General features: G+C 46.3%; 1 protein-coding gene and 2 long non-coding RNA genes across 13 annotated transcripts in view; 1 reads left to right on the top strand and 2 right to left on the bottom strand.

The window, feature by feature from the left end:
• TEAD1 (TEA domain transcription factor 1) overlaps window positions 1-26,504 on the top strand; it is a 267,954-nt gene that overhangs the window by 172,882 nt on the left and 68,568 nt on the right. For 5 of the 11 annotated variants that reach the window (XM_027073108.2, XM_027073107.2, XM_027073115.2 and 2 more), the window contains 3 exons: window positions 17,918-17,982; window positions 20,367-20,429; window positions 20,519-20,581. In XM_027073108.2, the coding sequence (XP_026928909.1) occupies window positions 17,918-17,982; window positions 20,367-20,429; window positions 20,519-20,581 (191 nt within the window). The remainder of the gene's footprint in view (window positions 1-17,917; window positions 17,983-20,366; window positions 20,430-20,518; window positions 20,582-26,504) is intronic. The other 6 variants (XM_027073112.2, XM_027073110.2, XM_027073111.2 and 3 more) reach the window with 3 other exon arrangements.
• On the bottom strand, window positions 6,066-13,632 carry LOC106971846 (uncharacterized). The gene is made up of 3 exons (XR_003425068.2): window positions 11,301-13,632; window positions 10,656-11,014; window positions 6,066-10,271 (listed from the first exon to the last, which is right to left on the bottom strand). It is a non-coding gene; the product is annotated as an uncharacterized LOC106971846 (long non-coding RNA).
• LOC113603470 (uncharacterized) lies at window positions 14,606-20,263 on the bottom strand. Its single transcript, XR_003425069.2, has 4 exons — window positions 17,997-20,263; window positions 16,156-16,238; window positions 15,076-15,170; window positions 14,606-14,970 (listed from the first exon to the last, which is right to left on the bottom strand). It is a non-coding gene; the product is annotated as an uncharacterized LOC113603470 (long non-coding RNA).

Below are 26,504 nucleotides of genomic sequence, written 5' to 3'. Positions count from 1 at the left end.
AGTCATGCCCATAATGGGTGCTCAGAAGCCATTGGCTTTAGCATAGTATCTCTGTGCTCTATCTAGCACAGCTCTTGAGATTGCAAGGATGGGTGCTGATTAAGAAGTGTGTCCTCACCTTAGCATACAGACTGCACTTAATTCTCCTCCATCACTATTCCCGGAGGGAAACTCGAAGGTGAATGTTTGCTTTGCCTTGTTTTTGGAAGGGCGACTTTATAATTTTCTTGGGCTTTTCTAAGAATCCCTCTAATCCCAACACCGCCCCCCCCCCCCCCCCCCTCCGACCAGCGCTGCTCTCATAGTAGCTGTCCTTCATGCAGCTACTTGCATTTCCTGGGAAGCGTGCCATCTTCCTTTGGTTTGGGCCGTGGAGGCTCCACACTTTCAGCATTCAGAGGGAGGCAGAGGGTGGAGGACAGGAGGACACCAGAGCTTTCTGTTTGTTCTCTGGCCGCTTGTGTCTGGAGGGAATCTAAAAGTAGCTAGATCTCATCATTGTGATATCATAGCATTACAGGGTACTAGCCCTTTGGGGAAACGGACTTTCCCTAAAGTCAGTGACTAGTTAATGGCACAGTTCTAGAGTCTGTATTTTTCCACCCACCCCCCACCCCCCCCCCCCCACCGTTTCTGTGGAGGAATCTGGAAAGCTCTCATCTGAAAGTGTGTCCTGACCTCGTGAAGTATCAGCCTCAAGGTTACATATGTTAAAGAAATGCAGTCTGTTTTCCCCAGGTGCTGGATTCTGGTGAGCAAGCTGACTCTGAATTCCTCAAACCACTTCTACAGAGCAAAGAAAAACCAGTCAGACTAATGTTAATCATGGGAGCCTATTACAATGATATATAACTTGTCATAACACATTATAATATTGCAGCAGGTATATTTAACCCACAGAACATTCTCTGGGGGCCCTTAACTCCCTTTAAAATCGTGTTCCAAGTCTCTGTAGCAAGACGGAGTTTCCGAGACCGGTGACGCGGCCACCCCACGATGGACCAAGCCAAATGCTAGGAGAATCCTTTTTGGAAAACCCTGCCCTGTATCCCCGGGCTTAAAAGTATGTTTGGTTTTGTCAGCACCTCCAAATGGGAAGTTGAGATTTGAGGGAAAACCTTTGGTGGCTGTGCACTAAGCTTTCCCTAGAGTCGAGTCTCGGTCGTCATGGGAACCGCACTGCTACCCCATTTATTAATGGAGGCTCGGTGAACTTCCGGAGGTACTCTTGCCCCGTCCTGTAAATTCATTCTAGAAAAATGCAGGTTGACTCTTCAGATATTTCTCTGTCACGTCTCAGGCATTCGTTCCTGGAGCCTCACGAGCTCCAGAGAATGGCCTGTGTGCAGTTTCAGAACCACTGGTTTTTATCTGGCAAGGGTGCGTGAAGGCCGTTTCCTTTCATGCTTAGATCGTGTTACTGCCTGCCTGCCTTGTTCAATAAGCAATTTTTTTTTTTTATTATGCCGCCTTTACGAATTATGTGGATTTAAAATAAGGGAAGAGGGAATGGAAAAATTCAGTAATCAAATACATCTAAAACCTTGATAGTGGCTTTAGGAGACTCAGATGTTTCTGAGCCTTTTCTAACTTTTAAAATTCTAAACTTTGTCCTTTATCCAAAGTGAAAGGTTTCTTTCTTCCCACTTCAGTAAAGCACTTTCAGAGAATGCCTCAGACAAATGGCCTTAAAGTAAGTCTAATTTCACTAAACTAACTCTCCCCTGCCAGGCATATATTAACAGTATTGGAAGTTGCCTCCAGAATTTTTTTTTTTTTTTTTAAGCTAATTGTTTATCTGGGAGGATGGAAATGGTAGTTTTAAGCCTTTAAGTCATTCATCATGCCTGGCAGCCTCTATTGTCTCATTGTTGAGTCTCAGCCAAGTGAGACTCCTCCTTGGTCTTGGGAGGGAGGTCCACAGATCTGGTTTTGCCAAATCTGTGTTCTGAGTCCGAGCCCTACTCTAAGGGAAGGTAATGCTGGCAGACTCCTAGGTCCCCTCAGCTTGGGGAAATGGGGACCCACTTTATTATGTCATAGGAAAGTTTGGAAGTCACTGTCTGTTCAACGTAGAAGTGACGGCACTTACTTCATCTGTTCTTCCCAATGTCTCCGCATTACTGTTAGTTTTAAGTGCATTTTTGTGGACGTAATAAAATATTGTTTACAGTGAGCTACAAAGTAAGTAATTACAATGTGGCAAATGAAATTCAATCTAGCTTTGTCGTGGTTTTTTGAATTTTAATTAAACCAGTCTTAGAGTAAATTATAAATGCCGCTGCTTTTGTTGTGACAAGTGACATTGGCAAAATATTAATCTAATGGATAGTTATTCACAGAAGTTAATGTCTTCTCCCGTCTGCAGGCTTTGGGTGTTTGTTTTTGTTTTAATTTTCAGTTTATGCTTTAAAAAATCCAGAGTAGAGAATAAAGTTTTAAAAACCACATGAAATAAGAACTCCATGTATGGAATATTCCATCACTGATATCTTGCCAGCCACAATTGAAAATGTCTCATTTATGGCACTGAAAACTTTTTTTTTTTTAAGCCAGATGTCTCTGTGGTCACTTTTTTGGTATCGTGAAAGCTGGGATAAATAACCAACTGTTGACTACAAAGCCGTAATATTAAAGGAATAATCAGCCCGTGTTCCTATTAGATCATTTCCCTTTTATTGTATTTTGTAAATTACCTTGTGGTGTTGCTTAAAAGCTGCATTTTGTTGGTTGCATGTCCCTTTAATAGCTAAATTATCCAAGTTATTTTCTTAGGAGATTCTCTTAACTTGCATTTATAATTATCTGTAAAGAATGTATATATTTTGAGTATATTAAATATTCAAAAGTTAATTTTTCTTTCTGTCGGTTTATGTGCTTCTCTCCACCCTGGCCTAAAGCTTTTCTTACGTTTTAACACTCTGATTTCTAAAATGAATGTGAAAAATTTAATGACAAGATCTTTACACTAGTCCTGCAGGAATTTTTAATATGATGAATTTCAGTCCAAGGGTGAGATCTTTACACATTGTTTATCTCTTTTCACCCTTCAAAGCTGACTTAGATCCCAAAAGTTAGAGTAAAATCAATTTCACCCCATAGTTTTTTCCCTCCAGCGTGCTAGACATTCCCATAGGAGAAGTAGAGCCAATTATCCCCGCGCGCGTGCATGTGTGTGAGGATGATAAAATCACATCATTGAGTCAGTTTCCAAATACGGTTGTAGCCTGTATTTTTTTATCCAGGGATTACATTGTTGCCCCACCACCGCCATCATTAGATCGTGGGGGGCAAGGGTAGAGAAGGTGCGAGACGGTTGGCTGTAGACATCCAAATATGACAGCAGAGAGTAATCTCTGCAACAATATGGCAGCGGAGCATGTGCTGACTTTAGAGTGCCAGATCAACCCCAATATTTTTTCAGGGAGGCTAAATCTCTTGTAACTGCTCAATTGGATTTGTCACTGAATGAAGTATCAGCTGCTGTTGGACAAGGCCATAAAAGCCAGCCGGCTGGCCCTTTGTAGGCAGGGCTTACCCAACGATTGATATGTTTTAGCACTTTTGGGATTATTGTGATTAAGAGGAAACCATTCTGAATGAGAGAGAAAAGAGGGTAAGGATGCACAGCCCACAGCTGGTGAGCAGCATGTGTTTGCTGCTGAGGAAGTCACCATTATGGCTTTCTCCGGGATCCTGCCCTGATTGACGGGTATGAAATCTTTATATGAAGAATCAGTGTCCCGGTTTCCTCCAGCGGCAGCTCTCCTTGCAGGGCAATGGGTATTTGGAATGTTGTGGACTCGAGCATTCTGAATGCTTTCAAAGCCCTCGGGCGCGCATGCTCACACGCCCACAGTGCCTGAACGCATTGGTCTGCGCGCACCCGAGTTAATTGAGTTAACGTGTAGGGATTTCAGGAGTAACAACAGAGTGTCCTCTTTCATTTCCCAGACCCAAAGCTCTGTGACAGCCGTTAAAAATACCCCTCCATGTAGTTTGTGCCCGAGTCGTTTGTATGGGTGCGACGGCGACATGGAAACGGCACAGCCAGTGGATTTGTAAACTCGAGCACCTGGCTGGGGGTTTCTTTAAGTACAGGAACCTTGCCTTGTCTTTTTAGAACAGGTTTGTTTTCGAGAACCACCTGCTCCCCGGAGCAATAGAGCTCTTGCACGGGTCTTGCACTGGCCAAGGCAAGCCCCTGTGGAGGGCAGATAGGAGTTTGAGGCTGCCCAGTGCTTGTGGTTGTGCATGGAGTCCGGTCGCCTCTCTGGCCATCCCGGGGAGACTGTGCCCGGTTCATGCTCAGAGTTTGCTCGGCATCCCGCACAGGAAAGAGGCCGGCTTGCCAGGTCCTGCAGAGTGTCTTTCCAAGCCTGTGAAAAGCACGAATCATCCAGCAGTAGAGCATGCTTACAGCTGGCCCTTTGCTAGCTTTGATCTGCGAATCAGGCCGCTCCATGAATGCCCTTATTGTCATGTTATGTGTACACAGTGTGTGAATTATTGAAAATAGGGAGGCCTGAGCCTCATCTGGTAGAGATTACAGTGCAGGCATGCTGGGCGAAGGTCTGTAATTGAAAATCCCCAGATGCTGTTTATTTGGCCTTTGTCACATGACCTGCTGCAGGAAGATTGTCGGAACAAAATGTTGCCTGCATGGAGAGTGGAGCCCACCCTCCCCCACCCCGAGAGTCTCCGCAGGCTCAGTCTGTACACAGCTTAAACACCTGCCCAGAGGATTTTTAAAGGCTTAAAATAGATTCGCTCATAGCATTTAAATAGAGGGCATCTTGCTTGTTGGTTTAAACTGCTTAAGCGGTTGTTGACTTGTGGAACCTTCTATCCACACAAGGGTTTGCTGGATAATTTCACTCTGAGATATCTTTGCAAAGCAACCTTCAAGGCTAGAGCCATGTAAGCAGAAGTAGTTTGGGCTCTGCCTTTTCTTAAAATCAAACTTGAGTGTGGTGAATGAGCTTGCAGATGAGGCCACGTTGACTGTGTATGTGTTCCTTGTCTTGAAAAATACTGTGGCTACCCAGAATATGGCTAGCTAGTTCATCTGTGTTTTATCCAGTTCATCCTTACCAATTCTACCAATGAAAAAGTTGGGAGGTTTCTTAGAACGTGTGTTTTTCTCTGTTGGATACTGAACGTTATACTCTTTGTAGGTGGTGGATTGAGGCCAGATGGTAAATCTGAACTTGATCACAGGAATGAAAAGCGTTGTCATTTTGAAGAAGGGAGGGCTGTGGGTTTCGCAGGTGCTTTCTGCCAGGGAATAAAGTAACCCCTCCCCATCCCTTTGCCCTCCCCAGTATCTATCTCAGTTGTGATTATGGGTGCCTCGTACGTTTCTTAGAGCTTGGGAAGAGGAAAGGTTCTTGGGTATTTGCCACTCTCAGCATTCACCTGGACTGTGAGTTCCTCGAAGGCAGGAGCCCCTGTCGTGTTCTCTTTATATCCCAGATATCTGCCAGCACGGTGATTTTCTGTCCTGCCAGCTCTGTCTTCCTCCCTCTCTTCCCGCCTCTTGGAAGAAAACATTCAGTCACCACCTCCTGTGTGCCGTCATGACAGTTGTTCAAATATTTTTCCTTTCAAGATGGGGCTAAAATCATCAGTGGTGCTATCATGAAGTAGCACATTCTCAGTACTGTGCCGGGAGTTGGGGGTTCGGGGAGACTGGGAGTAGGAGATGTCCCCTGCCTTCAGGAAGCTGATAATTTGTCAAAGAAGGTAAGTGGAAACACCCACAAGCAGGGTGCAGTATGGTAAGCCCCGTGCTGGACGCACACCTAAAGCCTGCTGAGCGGAAGGGGCAGAGCAGGCTAACGGGCAGGGAACTGGGAAGTGCCATGTGACCTGGGTTTTGGTAACTCAGAAATAAGCCTTCAGCAGATTTGGGCGGGATGGTGGGGGGGGGGGGGTGCAGTGGGGTGGGGTGCGGGGAGGGGAGGTCATTCACACGAAAGGAATAGAACCCAACATGACATGACAGTATGTGTAGAGAGTGACAGGAAAAAAGGCAAAAAAGAAGACAAAACAAAAAACGTGGGTTTGTGTATGTAACATTTTAATTTTTTACAGGGAGCATATACTGCATATCAGCTGGGTAATTTGAAATTTTTAAAGGAGAATAAAAGGGGGTTCACTCTCCTGAATGTGAAACTCGACCAAGAGAGGTATTCTGGTGTGCTTGTTCACGATCTCACGTAGAAAGCCCAGTGCGTAGGCCACTGTTTTCTCCTTAATGATCGGCCCGTGTGTTGCTGCCTTTGGCTGCTCTTGGTTTTGCGACCAGTCGAATGTGGCCGGCGCAGCTGCGTGAATGACAGAGCGTGGCAACCACGGGAGAAAACGTCTGGATTTTTATCTCAGACTGTTCTTTAGTTGTCCCTCTCATCCTCATAGTGCCCTGCTTTTATTGCTGTTGTATGGCTTTCTGCCTCAGTTTCCCTCCTGTACTCGAAGCCCCTCGAGGGCAGAGAATATGTACTGTTCCAGTGGATCTCCCACACTGCTCCTGCAATGCTTCGTGCTACGCCTTTTGTATAGAAAGTATTCAACAGATGGTCGTCAAGCAAGGGAGGGGAGTGCATCGGGGCTGGATTAGGAAGGACTCGAAAGCAGAAGGACGGGTTGAGTTTTACCCTGTGTTGTAGGTGGTGGATGGAGGACGTTAAGTGGTGTACATTCAGTCCACTTCACGGCCGGGTTGTGCCCCCTTCTAGTAAGATTGTGTTCTCACTAAGCGCCTAGTAGTGGCCTTGTGAGAAGTTAACTTACTGGGGTATCGAGGCTATCTTCAGAGCAGTCGGTCCAAAGTCAAGGCGTCATGAGGGTGGAGTCAGAGCCCGACTCCCCCACTTAGCAGTTTGGCGACTTGGATGGGTTTCTGAGCGTTTTGAGCATCAGTCAGCATCCACAAACTGGGAACAAGGTAGGTGCGAGGGTGACGCACGCGAGCGAATAAGCACAGCGCGCTACGCGGCCCTGGCGCACAGTAGGTCTTCAGCACATGCTGTTGTCCACCTCGCTCCCACCTCATTGCGTCTCTACCCACCACACAGTAGGTTTTTCGTTTCGCTTAGCCCTCAGATTAATATGTCCTCAGTTTGAGTGCAGTTTTTAAAATGTCCTTTATGATCATGGTTTCCATGTTATTTTTAAAAGAATTCCTGAGTGCCTGGGCATTTAGAATCCTCTTTATTTAGCATGTTTCCTAAGCAGCGGGCAGTCCCACGTGAGTGTCCCTTCGACTGAGTGCATGGGTAATGTGCCTCTGTACGGCAGCCGCCTAGTAGCTACAGAAGTTTCTTGCTTTATTCTTCTAGTGACGGTTGTATTTGCACTAAGAACTAACTTCTGGAAATCCGGCGGGGGACGTGCTATTTAATGCGATGCCGCCAGCCTGTTCATAAAGATAATTTTACAATCTGCCACGGATTACAAGAATTTTGGCCGCGCTTCGCCCTTGGCAAAAACCTAATTCCCGCTATCTTATTCAATGAACAATCCATTCTAAATTAAAAGATTATTATAGCAAGTAAGTAGCCTGCATGATGCCCGGTTAACGTTAAGATATCCTAATAAAGGGCTCCGTTTACTTGGAAACAATTTCTGTGGCCACATCCTTTTGACAGGTTAGCGTGCGGTCAAGATGTCCAGAACGGTTTCAGTGCCGCGTGGCAGAGCTGCTCGCTGTTAAGATCCCAGAAAGTAGAAGCATTGTAGGTTTATACAAGATGCTGTGTGGCATGGCGCTCTGGACAGAGAAACCTCACGTACGCGTTGCAAGCGATGAAAGCATATAAACCAAGTGCAGTGACACTGCATAATAGTTCCAGGACCATTTAAGATCACTTTGAGGGGTGAGACCCTTCCCCTGTCATTGCTAATGCATGCAACAATCCTCCCGAGTAGATACTTCATCCCCATTTCACAGGTGAGGAAATAAGGCTCCAGAGAAGTTAAGCAAGCCGCCCCAACTCACACAGCTTATAAGTACAAGTCCAACTTCCCCAGCAAGACTGCAAGTCCTACTTCGGAATCAAAAACAAAAACAAGTCTGCAGCGTTGCCACCATTAAAGATTCTCCATGAAAAACCAACAGTTTTTGGCACTTCACATGTGTGGATTTCACACTTCTTTAAAGGCCAAATAATTAATAAATAAACAGAGTGTTCTTAGCAAAGTTTTTCATTAACAAGACTCTCCTGGGTTAATGTTGAGATTAGCTTTCTTTTGGACCAGGTCCATATTCCTGTGGCATTTGGAGGTCGGTGTGAGTAGGAAGGGGAGAGGAGGAAAGGGGCATGTGCTGGTCCCCCTTGTGCCAAGTTAAGAGAGCAGAACGAGGGTCTGGAAAACTTTGCTGCCTGTCATTGCAGTAGTCGTAACTGTAAAGGGGCTTACGGGTTTCAGGTGATACTGTTGGTGCTGCCCACTTTATACGATCTTTTTCTAGATCATTTTTTCTCTGTGTAGGAGACCTCACTCGTTCATTTATTGAAGACATTTACTGAGTACCTACTTAATAGGTGCCGGATCTACAGTCAGAGAGAACTAGATAGATTGTTTCTATGGAGCAGTTATAGCCCTAGACGGGGAATGAATAGTCCCCTAGATGAGTAATCCTCGTGTAGAGCAGCAGGGGGTATGCTGGGCATATGAGAAAATGACTCACTCTGGATGGGTCCCAGAAGACCTTAGGGAGGAAATACTTCAGTTGGGGCTTACAGGGATGAGTAGGAGTTTGCAGGCAAAAGAGAAGGGAAAGAACATATGGTCTGTGCAAAGGCATAGAGGTACGGAAAAGCATGATAGTGACCTTGGGAAGTCTCCAAAGTTCTTTGTGCTAGAATAGAGGAGCCATCTACAGAAATGGGCTAGTAGGCCTGGGTACGGGCTAAGGAGTGTGTGTTTTTCTTACAGTGGCCAGGGACGTGTGGATGTGAGAAGGCAACATAATCAGATGTGGCTTTGAAAGAAAAGGCAGATGCCCCAAAGACAAGTGAAGATTTTCCCTGAGAGCCTGTGGTAGGGGGTCTGTTTAGGTTGCCGTCGAGGGCAACAAGCATGGGTTCCATTCAATCCCATATGCACCTATATTCAATCCCATCTACACCTTGAGCGTGCATAGACACAGACCCTACCTTTAAGGAGCTTATGGTCTGTTACACAAGGAGTCTTACTAGAGCCAGAATGTGGGCCGTGCCTTGACACAGGCAGAAGTAAGGCATCGTGGGCCCAGAGCAAAATGGTGATTCTCTGCTACGTTCCCAGCCAGAACCAAGCCATGCTGAGCGATGTGTTTATAACACACGCTATCTATCTTCTGTTACCAGTTTGCTCTGTTGCGCTGTGGTCTTTCCCAGACGCTGGTCTGTGAGGTGAGCTCCAGGCTCCTGACTCTCTGGCTCACTCTTCACATGTTCCCTGCCTTGTGCGTGTTTCAGACGGGGTTTCGTGGAGGACACCCCCTCCGAGCTGGGCCTGGAAGGATTTTTTTGATGGATCGTCCTAACCGTGAGCAAAACCTCCGAATGGCAGGACGGTTCAGGGAACTGAAAGCTACATTGTGCGTTTTGATGGTGGCAGAATGGATTCAGGTGATGGTGGAGGTGGTATGTCATGAGAACGCAAAGTTAGGGCCAGATGGTGGAACAGCATTGAATACTATACTGCGGTGGTTTGACCTTTAGACTGTAGGCAGTCGGCCATTAAGGTCTTAAAGCAGTAGCGTGGCTAAGCCAGAGCTGTGCTTTATAGGTAGCCGTGGACAGGATGGACTAGGCAGAACAGGGGTGTAAAGTCCAGCTATTCATTCGAGAATTTAAAAGGTGATCATCCAGCATCTCTTTACCGCTTCGCAGAGAATGCACCACCAGAGACGCTTACTTCATTCATATTTATTTTCCCTCTAGACATAATGACAGCAAGGATTTCTCTCCAATGTAGAAGGACTGTGTTCCATACAAAGCATTGGGCGGTTTTACTTGCTTGCCTCTTTGGCCCTTGTAGTCTACTCCGAGTGTGCAGTCTGTCAGCTGTCCCGCTAAGAGGAAGGACAAGACGGCGTTTTATGGGGGCCATCCCTTGATAATGTTATCAGCCGCCGTTGACTGGTAGGAGCTCCTAGAAGTGGGATTTGAGTTCTCTCCAGGCCTTTTGAAGGGGTGTGAGGAGTCAGTGTCGACTTGCCAGAGGTTAACATAGCCGTCCTCTGTATTCTTTCTGCTATGGCGATTGCTTTTAAGCCCCTGAGTGGAATGCAGACACAGGTTCTTTAAGGGACTTGCCAATGTTCACCTCCTGAAGGCCATCAGTCCACCCTGTAAACCTTTAGATTGGGAACACACAGCACCAACCCCTCACAACCCAGAACAGGCTGTCCGGCCCTTTCTGGTGATTTTCCACGTTGGTGCTGGTTTTTGGTCAATGATTTATATCAGGGATTAACCGAGACACTGAACTTCCTCATTGGGAGTGCTCTGGGGTTGGTTCAGATGCTGTTTTTTGTTTTTTGGTTTTTTGGGGGGTTTTTTTTTGGTGACCCTTCCTTTATCCCCAAGCTTAGCTTTGTACCCTCCTCCCATTCTGGTTGTCCATCCCTGCAATTCAGTCGTTCATCAGTGTGTACTTACTCTTGAGGACCTGCTGTGTGCTCGACCCCAGGGGTACAGTGATGCACAGACCCCAGTGTGTGGCTGGTGCTCCTGTGGAACTTCCTGTCTGGCAAAGTGGGAGGGGCAGGCATTTATCACGGAAGCATTTGGATACGTGGGCCGCATCAGCTGTGGTGCACGAGAGGCACAGGCCCGGGCCGGGCGACTGGACTCCGTTGTCATGAGGGTCCTTCACAGGTGTAGGTTCCTTGAAGGCAGTGGCATCTTCATACCCCCCGTGATGCTGGCATATTGCTTGTGCTCTGCAGGTGCCATCAGTTGTCTGACTAGATGGTGACTGACCAGCTTCAGTAGGCCTCCTTTTCCTCCCCGTGTTGCTGGTGCAATGGCAGCCATGTGGAAAACAAGGTTAATTGTTAACTCCTCCCAGGTTAGTTAATAAAGACCCTTGACTGCCTCCTCTGGCAGTGTTCATCCCTACAGACTCCCCATAGATGCAGGAGGAGTGTGTGTCCCTTGGTGCCCACATCGTCCCCTACACTTGTGCTTTTTGGTGTTGACTTTCAAAGCGTAAGAGAATTTTTCCTTGAGAGGAACCTCAGCTGACAGGGAAAAAAAAGGGGGCGGGGGGGGATTCGTGGCTACAAAGTATTTTACCACCACCTTAGAGAATCTTGCCCGAGAAAGTACTTCGTAAACCGTCTCTCTGTAGGGCGCCGCTCCTGTGTCGGAGGACAGAGCCACGTCCCGCGGTCTCGTCACCTTGCGGAAGGCGTCTTCTTTGCTTCTTTCCACTGGGACATCTTTCCCTTTTCTGTGTTCACTTTATGTTGATGATCCCGTGTCATAGTGCATTGATCACAGGGAGGTAGCAGCCCTGCTTCTGCCCCTGTCAGTGACTCATTCCACAAACGCTGAGCTGCCTGGGAAGGGGAAGCAGAGAAAAGATGAGTACCATTGGTTCTTATTTTCAGCGACTTCTGGTTGGAGCCATGGCATGTACCAAAACAATAGAATATAAGGCAGAAAGGATATGAACCAGCAGCAAAGAGGCCCAAGTCAGAGGCTGTGGATGTTTAAGAAAAACGGAGGCCTCTTCTATCCAGAAGGCTCACAAAGGACGAGGCATTTGAAAGATGAGCAGAATCCAGATGTGCAGAAAAGAGTCAGGGCAATACAGGGAAAAGCAGTTGTGCGTGCAGGTACAGAGCTTGGAAGGCTCTAGGTGTTAACAGGGAAGCTTCTGGTAGCCAGTAGGGCCATTGAGCTGAGTTAGGGTTTGTGAGGGGCTGTGGAAGAAGGCCCTGAGGTCGCAACCATAGCATCAGTGTCTATTTGATACGGCTTCGTTCTAGCAGTCTGGAGAAGTTGGAGTTTCCTTTCTGATTTTCTACGTGGTTAAGAGACGTGGGGGATCCTCAGGTATCCCTCCCAGCAAGGAGAGGGCCAGTGTACAGTGACCAGAGCCCCTGCCCTGCCCCTGGGGTGGTCAGCCCTCCCCTGGTGTGAGTTTGCCTCTGAACCCCGACTACAGCCATTAAGAGGAGGTTCCGTGCCTTACTTCTTTCTTTGTGGCTCCCTGCCTCCGTTCAATTACAAAGTGGCTCTTACGCTGTGAAAGCCCAGTGTCTCTGGGCTACAATTTCTAGCCACAGACCCTGCATTTGCTGGGCCTCAAACATGACCTTGAGGCCACATCCCATCACACACCCAGCCCACAACAACGTTAACCAGTCTTCTGTCTGGGCAAGGCAAGCCCCGTGCAGACTCCTCGCCTTTCAGCTGGAGTCTTGCTCCCTGTTGTCCCTTTTAGCGGGAGATTGCATGGCCATCCGGGGCATGGGAGCAGCGATGATGGCTCACTTTCAACGCTGTTATGTGCTTTAAGAGAAAGGAAGAATAAATAAAGGCTGGATTGCGGTGCCTGGTGAGGATCACGGTAGGAAAGTGACGAGTCGGGCTTTGTCTGTCTTTGCTGCTGCCCGCTGCCTGTGGGAAAAGCAAGGGCAGCCACAGCTGCCGAGCCTCAGGCTTAAAGAAGCAAGGGGGTATAGGTGTCTAACGGACATTTTATGCCCCAGAGTAGCTATAGTATAATGACACTTAGTGGTGAAGTGTGACATTGGCACTGAGCTCTATAAGCTATCACAAATATTGATAGAGAAGTGTGAAGGTGAGGCGTGAATGCTGTGGGCGCTATCGGGTCAGAAACCCTTGGGCCCAGAAAGGAAGTGTGGGGCAGTCAAGGGAGCTTCAGGGCCGGCAGGTGTGGTTTTGTGGGGTTCCACGTTCCTGCTTCTGTGTGTAAGGAAATGCCGCTCTTCCGTGTGGCATGGCCTTCCTCCCATGCCCCTCCATTCCGTCTTAGCACTTCAGTTAATGATACTCACATTGAAGTCTTAGGAAAAGTGTTCCCATGCCTGCGGAAACCACTACAACACAAAATGCAACCGCAGCAATAAGATAAGAGCTCGGCAGATGGGCAGAGGAACGGAAAGGCATGTCGAAGCAAGTATAGAAAAAGCGAAGGAGGTGGGTACGTACGTAGTGTGTGCGGTGAGATTCTGCAAAAAAGAAAAAAATATTCTGTACGTCTGAAATTTTTCATAATAAAACGTGGGAGAAAGTATCATCTGTCCTTAAAAGCGTACATGATGTTCCGGTACTTTGGGGACAGCTTTCTAGACTTCCTAAATTACTGTGTCCGATTGTCCGTGTATGTTATCAGACCCTCTTCCATGGCGGTAGTCCTAGTGTGACCCTTGGAGCTGGTTGGCGCTTTTATCTTAGCTTTTGTGTTGGCCAGTGACCTCCTTGTGGGCAGGCAGTCTGTCTTCTCTTTATATCCCTGATGCACCAGGCAGGCATCATAGAAGGCGCAAAGAGGTGGTCCCCGCCTGCCAGTAGGATTCGTTTAGGAATGTCATGCATGCTTAACGTTGCCATTACCTTTATTGAAAGTCCTGTTTGTAATGTAAGGTTACTGGACCACTGTGTGTTTGTGTGTGTGTGTGTGCACGCGCGCGTGCGCACGTGCATGCTCACACACACACTCGCGAGTGTTTTAGAAGAAAGAGAAAAATTAGGGTTGACATTTCCAATTCCCAGCATTCTGATCACGACTGCAAAACAAGACTATGCTGTGTGACCCGAGGCCGGCTGCCGGTTACATCGGTGATTGTGGGTGCCCAAGCTCCCAGTCCTTGGCAAGGGAATTCTGGACTATATGGATCCACCCCATTTGGAAAGCCGTACTATAGAAATATATATAAATAGGGCTCAGATGTTCTTGTCAAGGTCACTGACCAAGATCCATTCAGAACCTTGTTGATTTCCCCAAAATATGTACAACCCCGGGGTGCCTAATAGTTACTCCACGGCCATTTGGAATGTCATCCTTGTTTCCATAATGGTAGGCATATTTTAATTCTGGGCAGATTTAGAATTGAAAATGGAAGATTTTAATAGAATCAAAGCTATAGTGTTAATATTTGACTCAGAGGATTTATACATATTTGATGTTTCAAGTAATTATTTAAAATAATTTGGTCCGTGCCACAGGTGAGCCTTTATTTCCAAATTAAAATGTGCAATGAGGTAATTGGTTTAGACTTGATTTGGGGGAGGGTTGAAGTCTTACTAGAATTGTAAGCAGTATTAGAGCATTTAAGATAATTCGTTAGGTTTCTAAGAGTTGTTTAAGGGAAGGTTTTGGAAATTCAGTCAAACAATTCTAATAATTAAAAGAATTAAATATATTCTAAGTTAAATACCCGGTTTTAAACGTTTAAAGGACTTTCAATTAGCTTTGTAAAATGGAGCAAACATTTGAATGGCCCTTTGAAAGTGATTATAAAAATTATAAGATATGTAAGTTGAGCTTAAAACTTAAGGATGAACTAGATAGAGTGTTTACATCTGTTTGGTTTTTTTTTTATATTTACTTTTGAGAGACAGAGAGAGAAAGCCTGAGTGGGAAGGGGCAGAGAGAGAGGGAGACACAGAATCCAGAGCAGGCTCCAGGCTCTGAGCTGTCAGCACAGAGCCCGATGCAGGGCTCGAACTCACAAACCACAAGATCATGACCTGAGCCAAAGTTGGTCATTTAACTTACTGAGCCACCCAGGCACCCCTTGTTTTTTAAATAAATTAATAAAATATCCATTTTTAAAAACCAGGTAAGCCCAAATAGTGTTTCTGCGTACAAAGCTGCCCGCATGGTGATTAAAAAATTCACACAAAATAAAGTGATTAACAAACACTGTACTTACTAGATCAGGTGGGTGCTCAGAGTTAGTTGAATCTGAATTTAAAAGTCGAATCAGCGGTACCCCTTGTGAAGGCAAGAAACACACAGAAACCTCAAGTTAATTACCCTTCACGGCTTCAAACATGGTATGAAAGAAAGAACGTGCAGGGTTTCAAAAGGTGATCTTACGCAAAGAACAGGGACGTGAGAGTCACAATAAGCTTTAGTGAAATGGTGGCTGTCGCGTAGTGCTCTGCGCATGCTAGGTGCTCAGCGAGGCCCTGCTGTAGAGAGGGTAATGTTGAGAAGTTTGATTGGACATCATTTAGCTCCGACGGGTATCGTTCGCACAGACCGCAGGGTTGTGTACGGTCAAATGTGGCTGACCTGGATGTTCATCTCCCCGCGGGACCACATGCCGTAGGAAATCAGTTATGGAGGTTACGTGTCACACAAGTCACACAACTGCGTCTGCTTTCACAGAAGATGGGTATGGGGGCAGGGCACGTTCCTGCCATCTAGACAAGGTTCGGGTGAAATTGCATGTAATATAGAACCCTGGATTTATTTTGTTCTGGCCACTCAGACAGCCCTAAACAGGGCTCACAGTGAGGCCCTGGGCTGGAGGATGCTTGGCTCGTCTGCAGACATTGTCATTTAGGTCTGGCTTCTGGTAATGAGGCACTCCTGGCCGGGCTGTGCTGTCAGCGAGCCTTTGAGACAAATTGCAAAATCTGTACAACCATTTGAGAAATGGGGAAGCAGACCCGAGGACCCTACAGGGGATATTGGTAGTTCTCAAAAGTTTGAAACAGAATGCTCAGAGAAGCAGTTTAAACCTGAATTTAGAGGTCCTTTTCCTGTGGTTAAAGCGTAAGTTCAGACAAGAATGAGGATGTGAGAGGATCCTGATGGGCTGGAATGATAAACTTAATCTAACAGGATGAAATGCAGTAGCAATAAATGTAAGCTTCTGTATTTGGATCTGAAAAATCCCAACTGTGCACGAAAAGACTGGGCACAGAGGTAGAGAGATATATCTGAGGAGTAGTCTATATGAAAAAGACCTCTAGGAGTTCAAGTGACGTAAATTGACAGTTTATTGTGGGTCCCCAAAATCAAATGCAGTCTTAGGCTGCATTAACAGAAGTAGGATATTTAGGATGAGGGAGGTGATAGACTCATTCTGCTGTGGACTTGTCACAGGAAGAGCACCACTACGGTTCTGGGCTCTAGCCTATGAAAGGAAATTAGATAAAGGATGCTCACCGGATGGCTGTGGTAGTGTTCCAAAAGCTGCCACAGGTAACAGGAACAGGGGAAGTTTGGCCTAGGTACAACTCCAGGAAGACCTGTAAGTTGTTAATATCTGAGAGTCAGTCACGTGCATAGCCTCGTTCATGTGAAGAGGAACAAGGAGAACCTGGGGATGAAAGTTCTAAGAAGCTCCAAATAAGGAGGGTCTTTTGTTTTTGTGTGTGTGTGTGTGTGTGTGTGTGTTTCCTTTGAGAGAGAGTGTGTGTGAGCAGGGGAAAGGGGCAGAGGGAGAGAAAGAGGGGGAGGGGGAAGAGAGACAGAGAGAGAGAGAGAGAGAGAGAGAGAATGAATAAATGAATGAATGAATCTCGAGCAGGCTCCATGCTCAGTGCAGAACCCCACATAGGACTTGATCCCATGATCCTGGGATCAAGTGACTTGAGTTGAAATCAAGAGTCAGACACTCAACTGACTGAGCCACCCAGGCGCCCCTTTTCATTGTTAAATATGGTTTAAGATAAAGTGGACTGCTTCCTTAATTCTATAAGTGCTTGGTTACGTTTATAAGACTCTAGGCTTCTAGCGGTAGGAGCAGATGACCCAGAGGAATCTCCCAGCCCCAGGATCCCACAATTCCTTTGCCTTCCAGTGGTGACCCTGATCTGCATGGTCCTAACACAGACATGCATGGACAGAGCCATGATGACAGGAACCTTCTAGGCAGTGCCGAGGGAGTCTTCAGAATCCTCAGACGAGCTTTCCACAAGGACACTCTTGGGTTGATCCTCATTAGGGCTGCCAGTTTTTTACAGTGCCAGGGGAGATCTGGGGGGGTGCGGTCCCACTCTGTCACCAGAGGCTGTGTTATTGTCTCATTGGTTCTTTCTGTGTGCCCAGCAGTGTGTTGGGTGCCGGGGAGGCTTTTGGGGAACAGACAAAGCTCTTGTCTTGTCTGAAGAGGTTCAGTTATGCAGAATGTCTGCAAAGTAAGGCAGCACAAACGAATTCTACAACCAGCTCTACAGCTAACAAATGTGGTTAACTGAACGAGAGGGCTTTTATTTCATGTAGTGTTATTAATACCTTTCCCCACTTAGCGTCAGGGACACATCCTCCCATGACATTATAGTTCTTCGAAGTCAGATTACCTGTCTGACATCTCCGTCTCCTGGTGGGGTAAAGCCGGGATATTTTGCTTATTCTTGTAGGCATTTTCTTTCCCCTACAGGTTATAAAGCTTTGAGGTAGTTAAGTCATTTCTTTTTCTTTTTCATGAACATGATCTCGTGTATAGTTAGTTACTAGGACAGTAACATCTTTCGGGAATGTCGTTAGCCCCTTGTTGTAGGGTTTCTGTGGTCACAGCAGGTCAGTCTCCGGTGGCTCTCATGACTCTAACTGGAGTGAACTAGGGATGGAAACGTGGGTGCAGCGAAATGGGCATGGAAACTAAGACGGAAACAGATTTGTGGATTCCCGCGCAAAGCCTTGTGTTTGTTGCTCGTACAGGTTGACCACCTCTTTAGGCACAAACGTGTAAAGAAACAAAAAGGCACATTTCTACCCTCAGTTGCTGATCCTAGTAATTAAATGCCCTCCATCCTAATTTCCCCTGGCAAATATTTTTGCAAACAATCGTACTGTTTTATTTTTCTGGCATGAATAGATATACAGCTCCAACTTTGAAAATTTTTTGTTCTAACTTCTTAGCTTTCAGAGGCTTTTTTTTTTCCTTTAAGTAACCCATCTTATTGTAAATTCTTCTTTCTTTCAGGTAGGAATGAATTGATAGCCAGATACATCAAACTCAGGACAGGCAAGACAAGGACCAGAAAACAGGTAAAATAACGTACCTGGACACTGTGCATGTCAGCGAATGGCCCGACGAGGCATTTTGGCTGCACTGGCTGGCTGTGCTTTGGCTCCTAGGAGCCCCCAACTTGAGTTCCCTGTAAGGACGTCAGTATTAGAGGTGTTTCCAATTGGCTCAGTTTTCACTGTTCATCATTTCAGTGACCCTTTACGATGTGGTCTCCAGAGTTCTTTTTATACACACATGGGAAAGTCTCACTGCCAAGGACAGTGTATGCACTGGTCTGGTACTGTACTTTAATACTTCTGTTTCTTTCCCGAACTGCGCATCTGTAAACGCTACAGACGCTGCAGGTGCAAGTACACTTGGAAGTCACGAAATTTTGAGATTTTGCGCATTGTAAAATCCTGGAACAATTCTGCATTAGTCATCATTTCGATGCAAAAGTAACACTGGCAGCCATGACTGTTGGCCTGAACATAATACTGAATGATGTGCGTCCAGGGAACTGTTGCTCCTTAAGCTATGGCTTTTTGTCAGTAGCTGCTGTGACTGAAATGAAGTTATAACTTAAATACCTTTGTGCAGAGTAGCGTCAGGAATTTTCCTCTGCCCTTTGTCAGGGCTCTGGCTCTCTCCCCGTTCCTTCTGACGTAAAGCGGTCCAAATCTCTGACCCAGTTCAGAACTGGAATGGATGAGCAATTCGTGTTTAGCTAAAAACGGAGAAAGAAAGAGAGAAAGGCAAAGGGGGGAAGAGCCTCGAACAAACCTCATGGGTGAGCTGTTAACAGAGCACAATTATTTTTTAATATTGACCTATGCTGATCTCTCTGGCACGGATTTTGAAAACTATCATCGTACCAAAAGGCAAGCTTAACTGTGGATCTCGTTAAGTATGAGCAGCAGACTCCGGTTCTCTGCTCAGCGATGAGTTGTTTTCATGAGTGTTTACGACGGGGAGAGCTTTTCTCCAGGAATGTTACATGTGCCCCCGCCAGGAGCCCGACTGCTGAGTCAGCACAGAGGGCCGTGGCTTCCTGCCAGGGCTCAGAGGCGGGGCACTGTCTGTTCGGTGCATGCTCCCCCCACCCTGTGACAGTGGACTGTGGCCCTAGGCAAGTCAGAGAATCATGTAAGAACAAAATTAGGGGGAGAACAAGTAAAAGCAGGAGCCGGATGGAGGGGTGACGATGATGGGGGAGTTCCCGCTTCTCTGTACTTTAAAAACAAAAAGGCAACTTGCAAACAAAAATCATTGAAACTCAAAGATAAAGCTAAAGATAAAAGGATCTTTTGTTACCATCAATCCTGTTTTTATAGTCAGTATAGTGTTCGAAATGGAATAACTGCCTCTCAGTCCGAGTTGCTGAACTTTTCAATGGAGGGTTCTAAATTTCCGAAATAGATCCAGTTCCCAGCATACTGAAAGCGGTGGACCTGGGCTATCTCTCTGCTGGGTCTGTGAGCCCTAGTCCCGTGCCCAACCCCTTCACCGGGGACTCTTCTAAATTTAACCAAATGTAACCCACTGAAAGAGATGCAAATTTGTTTACCCAGTGGAATCATTGTGTTTCCGAAGCTGGGCTTGGCTTGGTTTCCAACACCCCGGCATCCTGGGGATGTTTTTAGGCAGCAGTTGGTGATACCTCTCCAATGTGAATTTGTTGTTCAGCAAATCGTGTGGTTTTCAACCCAGATTTTTAACAGGATGGCTGGCTGGCTGTATTCACACTTTTCGCTTTGTAATAATATGCAAATCCACTTCGCGCCCAGTCAGTACCCAAAAGAGTGGAAGGATTGAAGATATTTATAAGGGGGGGGGGAGAAAAAAACCCCTCTGCTGACTGGGTCTGTCCATTTCTCTGTGAGATCTAATTTACATGTCGGTATTATTTTAACATTTGCTACAGAATCCAGAGCTCTTAATGAGATCAGAATATAACCGACAGCTTCGGCTTTTTGATTCTGCAGAATGTGCTAATTTATGGATGGTCTCTTCTAAATTGAGAAGGAGGGATTTTCCCTCCTGATCCTGAGAAGCTATAAATATTTTCATTTACCTCTAGCCCCACCTTTTAAATTTCATCAAGAAAACAACTCCACTCTCCCCCTCTCATCCCGTGCCCGTGATTTCTCCCTGGTGAGAAAACTAAAAGCAGCCTAACTTTCATCCTGAATCAAGTCACTGCAGTGATGACCCAGTCTGAAAAGCTTAGAGCAGCGCTGGGGGCTTGGTGTCTGGCTGGGACTGTGTATTTCCTAACTGCAGAGCTTTGTTGAGATGCAAATAACCTTCCCCCAACCCCCACCCCAAAACCCTCCCAAGGAGTAGCGATTTTATATTTGATTTCCTTTTTTTGTTTTGTTTTGTTTTGTTTTGTTTCCCCTCATAAACCCGAACAATGTAGGTGTCTAGTCATATACAGGTCTTAGCAAGAAAGAAAGTTCGAGAAATTCAAGCCGCCATTAAGGTACGTCTGGCTTGCCCAGTTGTAGGGGGCTTTTCATCTCCATGGTTACAGGCTTTTCCTTTGTTTTCCTCCCTTCCCCTACCCTGCAGGTGTCTAGTCACATTCAGGTTCTTGCCAGAAGGAAATCTCGTGATTTTCATTCCAAGCTAAAGGTATGCGCTTTCCTGCTTTTTGGCTTGTGGTTGCTATGCATCTCACTTCCTGTTTTCCATGGTGACTGGTGAATGCCTGGTGCTGGGATTCTCGTAACCTAGTTTCCTCGCATGTGAGAGCTGTTTACATTTCTTTGTGTCTAATCTCTGTTTCTGTACTAGCCTCACATTAAGCTTAGTGTGTGTGTGTGTGTGTGTGTGTGTGTCCCTAATAACAATGCAAATGCAGCAGAAAGCTGGTCTTGATAACTTTTCAGCTCAGAAACATGATTTTTTTTTTTAACCTTCAAATGTCCACCAAACAGCCCTGGGCTGGGAGAGGAAAAAAAAGTCCAGAGACACAAAGTTAGTGTAGAAATTGTTAAAAAAAAAAAAAAAAAAAAGTAATAAAGTAAAATAAAATGCATCACTTCTAGAGTAGTTCTCATGATTACTTTAAAAAATATTTAGAAGTCATTTTTTTGTACTTGTTATGTATTTTAGAGAATACTTATGAGAAATATGTCTTTTCATGTAATTTTTCAAGTATTCTTTCAAAACAGACAGTATTTTCTGCCAGATTTCTTCCACGTTGCTCAATATTGTTTTTTAAGGGTACAGCTCTGTTATTATAAAAGAAATTTGAGGTGAGGCCTTTAAAAAAATCTGAAGAGATGGGAAGGCTCTTAATCAAATCCGTGTTTGCAATTCCATTTCTACTTGAGTTTACTTTGTTTTTTTACATGTGTCTCATTTTCTAGTCTCTGAAAATATATTTCACAGCAAAAATGGAGGCATTGAGATTTTTAAAATGCAAGTTCTCCGTATTTTCTCCCCTTCCAAAATTTGTAGTAAAAGATAAGTGACTTTTTCTTTCCATAATGCCCCATTTTAAAAATGCAAAGGAATTATAGTTTACATAGAAGGCTTTACTTTATAATAAAAATGAATTTGTGGCCCATATTGTTGCCCTTCCCACATGCCTTTTTTTGTTGTTGTTCCATTTTGATTTTTTCCATACATTAATTAAATTTGTTTTTGTTCTAAACCTAAAGAACGAAGTGCGATTTCACAGCACTGAATGCTGAACACTGGGATCCTTCCCAAAGTCCTCCAACTTTTTTTTTTTTATGCAAACAAGGCTGGCTGTGGAACAGGACTAGCGACCAGGAAGGAGCATTTGGTGGCCCTCTGCAGTGGGCTGCATGCTGGCTCGCTCGCACGTGTGGCTGATGGTGGCTGGCTTTTAGCTGACTGGCTGAGCAGTTGGAAGATTAAGATAACTTCACAGATCCTGCTTTTTAACCAAAGGCGCCGTCCTCTCTATGTGGATGTAACTCCCCCAGCGTTCGCTCAAGTTCTGACTCTGTATCTAGTTTCTCTGCGCTAACGAATTAATGATGTTCAAACAAGTTTACAGACATCCATTCTGTGTTTCCATCCGCGATGTTATGAATTGCTCTATTTCTGTACCGTCTGTGTGGTTCCTACATGCTCACCCACGGCACACAGCCCTGGACCAAAAGCCCTGTACGTGATAAATTAAGCTCTCCTGCCCAGAAGGGAGCCCCATGGGATATCGGAAGTACTCGTTTTCTTATTCAGGGATTTTGAGAGCCTTCCTCCGTGGAAACACTTTACCAGTACTTTATACGTACACGTACATCATGCAAACACAGTTGTTGTATTTGTGTTCGTTCTTATTAAAAAAAAAAAAAAAAGATGATTTTCCCCCTCCTTTCAGCCTTGGCCCACTCTCCTTTGGGACAGACACAGAGAGGAGGTGGAAACAGAGGCAGTAGGGTAGCAACCGGCTCAGCGTTTCAGCTCCAAGAACCACCTCCATCTTCTTGCGGTTCCTTTCCTTCCTCCCTGCCACATTATTCTTGGGAAAAGGGAGGCCTTTGTTCTTCCCATCAGCCAATACCAATGGAGTGCTCCAGGCATGGTGTCCATCATGGTGGGCAGTTAACAGTCAGCCCCCTATTCATAGAGCTGGCCGTGGAAATAGGAATGCGGAATAGAGGGCACTGTCGGATGAGTGTTAGCAGAAAGCACCCAGAGAAAACGTGGAGGGAATCCCAGGGACGGGCTGCACAGCAACGGTGCTGCTGTTGGGGAATGCAAAGACCGAGTGAGTGTATGCAAAGTCTGTTACGTGTCCTCTCATTCAGTAAGCTCACTCCAAAGTGAGTTCCATTATTCAGATTTTGAGGGGTAATATTTAAGAAGCCAGGAGGTCAGTTGGTTTGCCCAAAGCTACCAAGCCCAGCACACGTCGCTGCCAAGATTTGAACTCCGGTCTTTCTGACGCCTACCCCACCGGTCTTTGAGGCGGGGTTTCATCCAGTGGAGATGGGAGAGTGTTCTCAAGCAGAAGGTCTTGTGCCAGCACGCGCCGTGTCGCCCCCCCCTCGTGTCCCTCGGAGCTGGGCATGCAGTTCTGACCACCGGCCCTCTCTTCGGCACCCACACTTTAGAAACAAGGCGAATTGTGAACTTCGAGCCCTTGGTCAGAATGTGGACCTAATGTGTGATTGGCACTGTGGTGATTATCTGTAGTTCAGGGCAGTGAGGTCCTAGTCGCAGAGCTGCTGTGTCACCACCCAGAGGGCATTAGGCCAGCCGAGGAGAATGAGTGAGACTGGCTGTCACCAGACTGGCAGGTGACAGCCAGTGGACATGTTGCTGCCTTCGCCTCCCGTGGGCATTTGATGTGAGGGATGCCTTCCTCAGCCTTCCCAACCAGCCATTACCAGGCAGGCAGCGGGCTCGTCAGGAGAGGTAGGTCTCACCGGCTTATCCATGCTTTCCCCTTCAGGTCTGGCATCTCCCAGCACGTTCGTGGGAGGCAGGGGTGAGCACTGAGTTCGTTGTGGGGTCAGGCTGACGGCCACACTGCCTTGGCCTCCCACACTCATTAACGAGGCAGACTCGCTGTGGAAGGTTGAAGTCATCCCCGCAGACAACAGCGATAGCTTCTGGGCGAGCCGTGGGGGTGGCAGCAAGGGTCCAGACTTCAAAAAGAGACGCCATGCTTTGCCTGGGAAGATGTAGCCAGGTTTGCCGGAGAAGGTGGCTGATGGCCTGCCCCGCCTGCTTCAGTCCCGCTGCTGGGCCTTTTTCCTATGTGCTCAGCAGTCAAGGATTTGTGTTCTCTGGGGTGGACAGAGGCCCTCCTTAAAGAGAACGAAGCCAGGCTTCATCCCTCTGGCCTCCCTTGGAGTCTGAAAAAGTGGTTTGCTCACACCTGGGGCCGCCGCCAGGCGTGGCTTCCATGGGAGCCCTTCTGCCTGTAAGCCTCCCTCCTTCCTGGGGAAGGATGCGGTTGAATTCTTTAGGCTGGTGACTTTCCAGCCTTTTTTTAAGCTGCAAACTCGTGTTTCAGGTTGAAATCTTTGTTGAAGCATTTCATATATAAATGAGTAAACTATTTTAATTGGGGCTCATGCTCTTTTAGCCTTAGCAATGGCCTCTTGGGGTGTTCCACTGAATACAGTTTGAAAACCACACTGCCTTAGGCAAAGGGAAAAGGAGGTGACTCTCCGCTGTCCCTGCAGCCTTTATAGGACAGTCCATGTTTGGCAGCCGGTTCTGCCATATTCCTGTGAAGAAACCAGACTCAAGAAGAGCGTGGTCATGCTCATGTCCCAATTAAGGATGAGTCATCCTTACTACAAAAGTCATGCTCTTGAAAATCTGTTAGAATGAGACCCAAAGGTCAGCCTTACTCTTCTGCTAGTGCAGAAATGGTTCTCAGAGTGCTTGCTCGTAAACCAGATCACCCCAAAATGTGTGGGCTTTAGTTTTAGCTGTCATAACAAAATTTGTTTTCATTTTGTGGACATTTAAGATTTCCACGGAGATTTGAACTTTATAAAGCACAGCAAACTTTTCATGGAGAACCCATGTACATGTCGGGCATAGAGAATCAAATTAGCAATCTCTGTTCTTGAGGAACACTTAACATTTCTGTTGTTTCTGGCCACAATTGGGGAAATACTAGATATCCAGTAGACTGCTCCCCAACTAGGGGGCTCTGCAGTGGAAATTGAACAGAGTGGTGCAAAGACTCCAGTGAAAAGAGTGGTCAGCTCTGAGTGTAGAATTAAAGAAAGACTTGGGGAGGGCGTGCTATTAGAACTGGGCACTGAGAAAGGAAGACAGTTCCCCTCAGATATCGGGGTTTTTGGGGAACCATGAAAAACACTGTTACTTGGAGGCACGGGATGGACCTGGGCAAGCCCAACAGAAAGGTCCCAGATCCTCTGTGAGAGAATGAGGTTCATCTCTGAGCCGTGGGATGTGCTCTGGGCTGGAAAGTTCTCTCCCACCCTTTTCAGATGGATGGCTAGGGGGAGGCAGAGCTGGAGGCAGGGGGCCTAATTCAGGGGCTGCTGTAGGATCTGAGTGAGAGGGGTGCTGACCTGGACCAGGGGCAGCCACACACACACACACACACACACACACACACACACACACAGTCTCTTCAGCTGGCTCCCGCTCCTGTCCCCTCGACTGCTGTGCTCTCTTCCTCGATGTTTTTTAAAGAGTAAATGATGTTTAAAACTTCTCTCCTTACTAAGTCTGAAAAGTGTACACTTTTCAATAGCAGCATTGAACATATAGGTTATTGAAGGTTGGGTTCTCTTAAAGTAATGGCAGTTCACTGAGGGGATGCATCAGTTAACTACGAGTTTCTTGCTGTATTTTAAATAGGACAACATGAAAAAGTGAAGAGAGTTACTATAAAATATTTGTTTCTATCAACCAGAAATGATCATTTTCATTATGATGTATTTCTCTTCATTTTTTTTTTCCAGTGGAAGAAATCAAATGGCAAAACGGTATTCTTTTTCTAATTTCCTCTCCCCAACCTCTTTCCCCAGCCAATCACAATCTCCTTCTTCTCCCTACCCCCCAGCAATGGTATCTTTCCTTGCCATTTATTTCCCTAAGAAAATAAATCCAGTGAAAACTATTTTCTCCTTTTGCCCCTGTCCTAAAATGAGTCAAGATTTTTATCCATCGTTTACTCTGAATTTGTGCTAAAGCCATTGGCACCAACATGAGACATTTTGTTTATGCAAAGCAGCCTAGAGGTGCCTGGGTGGCTCAGTCAGTAAAACGTCCGACTCTTGATCTCAGCCCAGGTCACGATCTCACGGTTTGTGAGTTCGAGCCCACATTAGGCTCTGCACTGACAGCATGGAGCCTGCTTGGGACCCTCTCTCTCCCTCTCTCTCTCTGCCCCTCCCCTGCTTGCTCACTCTCACACTCTCCCTCTCCCAAAATAAATAAATAAACTTAAGAAATTAATAATGTATATAGAAGCCTAAGCCAAGACAGACTTGGCTAGCCATTTGGGATGTCCTTGGCCCCAGACTGTAAGCACAAGGGAGGGCTGCAAGGGGCAAGCAGATAGAGGGGATGGTTGAGGTAGTCGAGGAGTGCTGTGAGGAGACGAAGAACCAGGAGCAGAGAAGCCGGGCCAGTAGGAAGAAGGGGTGAGGGGTTGGCGGAGTCCCGTTGAGATTCAAGAGCCTGCTAAAATGGATAAGGAAATGCAAGGCATTTGTGACCAGAGTGCCAGAATTTTGGACGTTAAGCATACACTTTGCTGTGTTTTATTTTCTGATTCAATCTTCTTGGGCTAATGGGCCTTAAGAGACAAATCAGAGCGCTAACTGGGGGTCTAAGATGGAGCTTATTAGCTTTGAGGGAATCGTTCCGCAGCACTGGGCGGGCCATGTTGTGGTCCCTGCCCAGACAAAATCCTTTTGAACCCACTGCTCTAACAGGCTCTGGGGTGGTTGTAGGTGACACACGGCTTTGTAACTAGGCCTGATTGTAGTTACAAGGTAAAGATGGAGCCTCGCAGGTGCAGCGAGAGAAGGACCTGTGGATCGGTGGAACGTGCCTTTAGCAATTCCAAGGATTCCGA

Source organism: Acinonyx jubatus, chromosome D1 (genome assembly GCF_027475565.1).
Source record: "Acinonyx jubatus isolate Ajub_Pintada_27869175 chromosome D1, VMU_Ajub_asm_v1.0, whole genome shotgun sequence".
NCBI classification, from domain to species: domain Eukaryota; kingdom Metazoa; phylum Chordata; class Mammalia; order Carnivora; family Felidae; genus Acinonyx; species Acinonyx jubatus.
The sequence above is the reverse complement of the archived record's forward strand: the minus strand, read 5'-3'. Positions and strand labels throughout refer to the sequence as shown.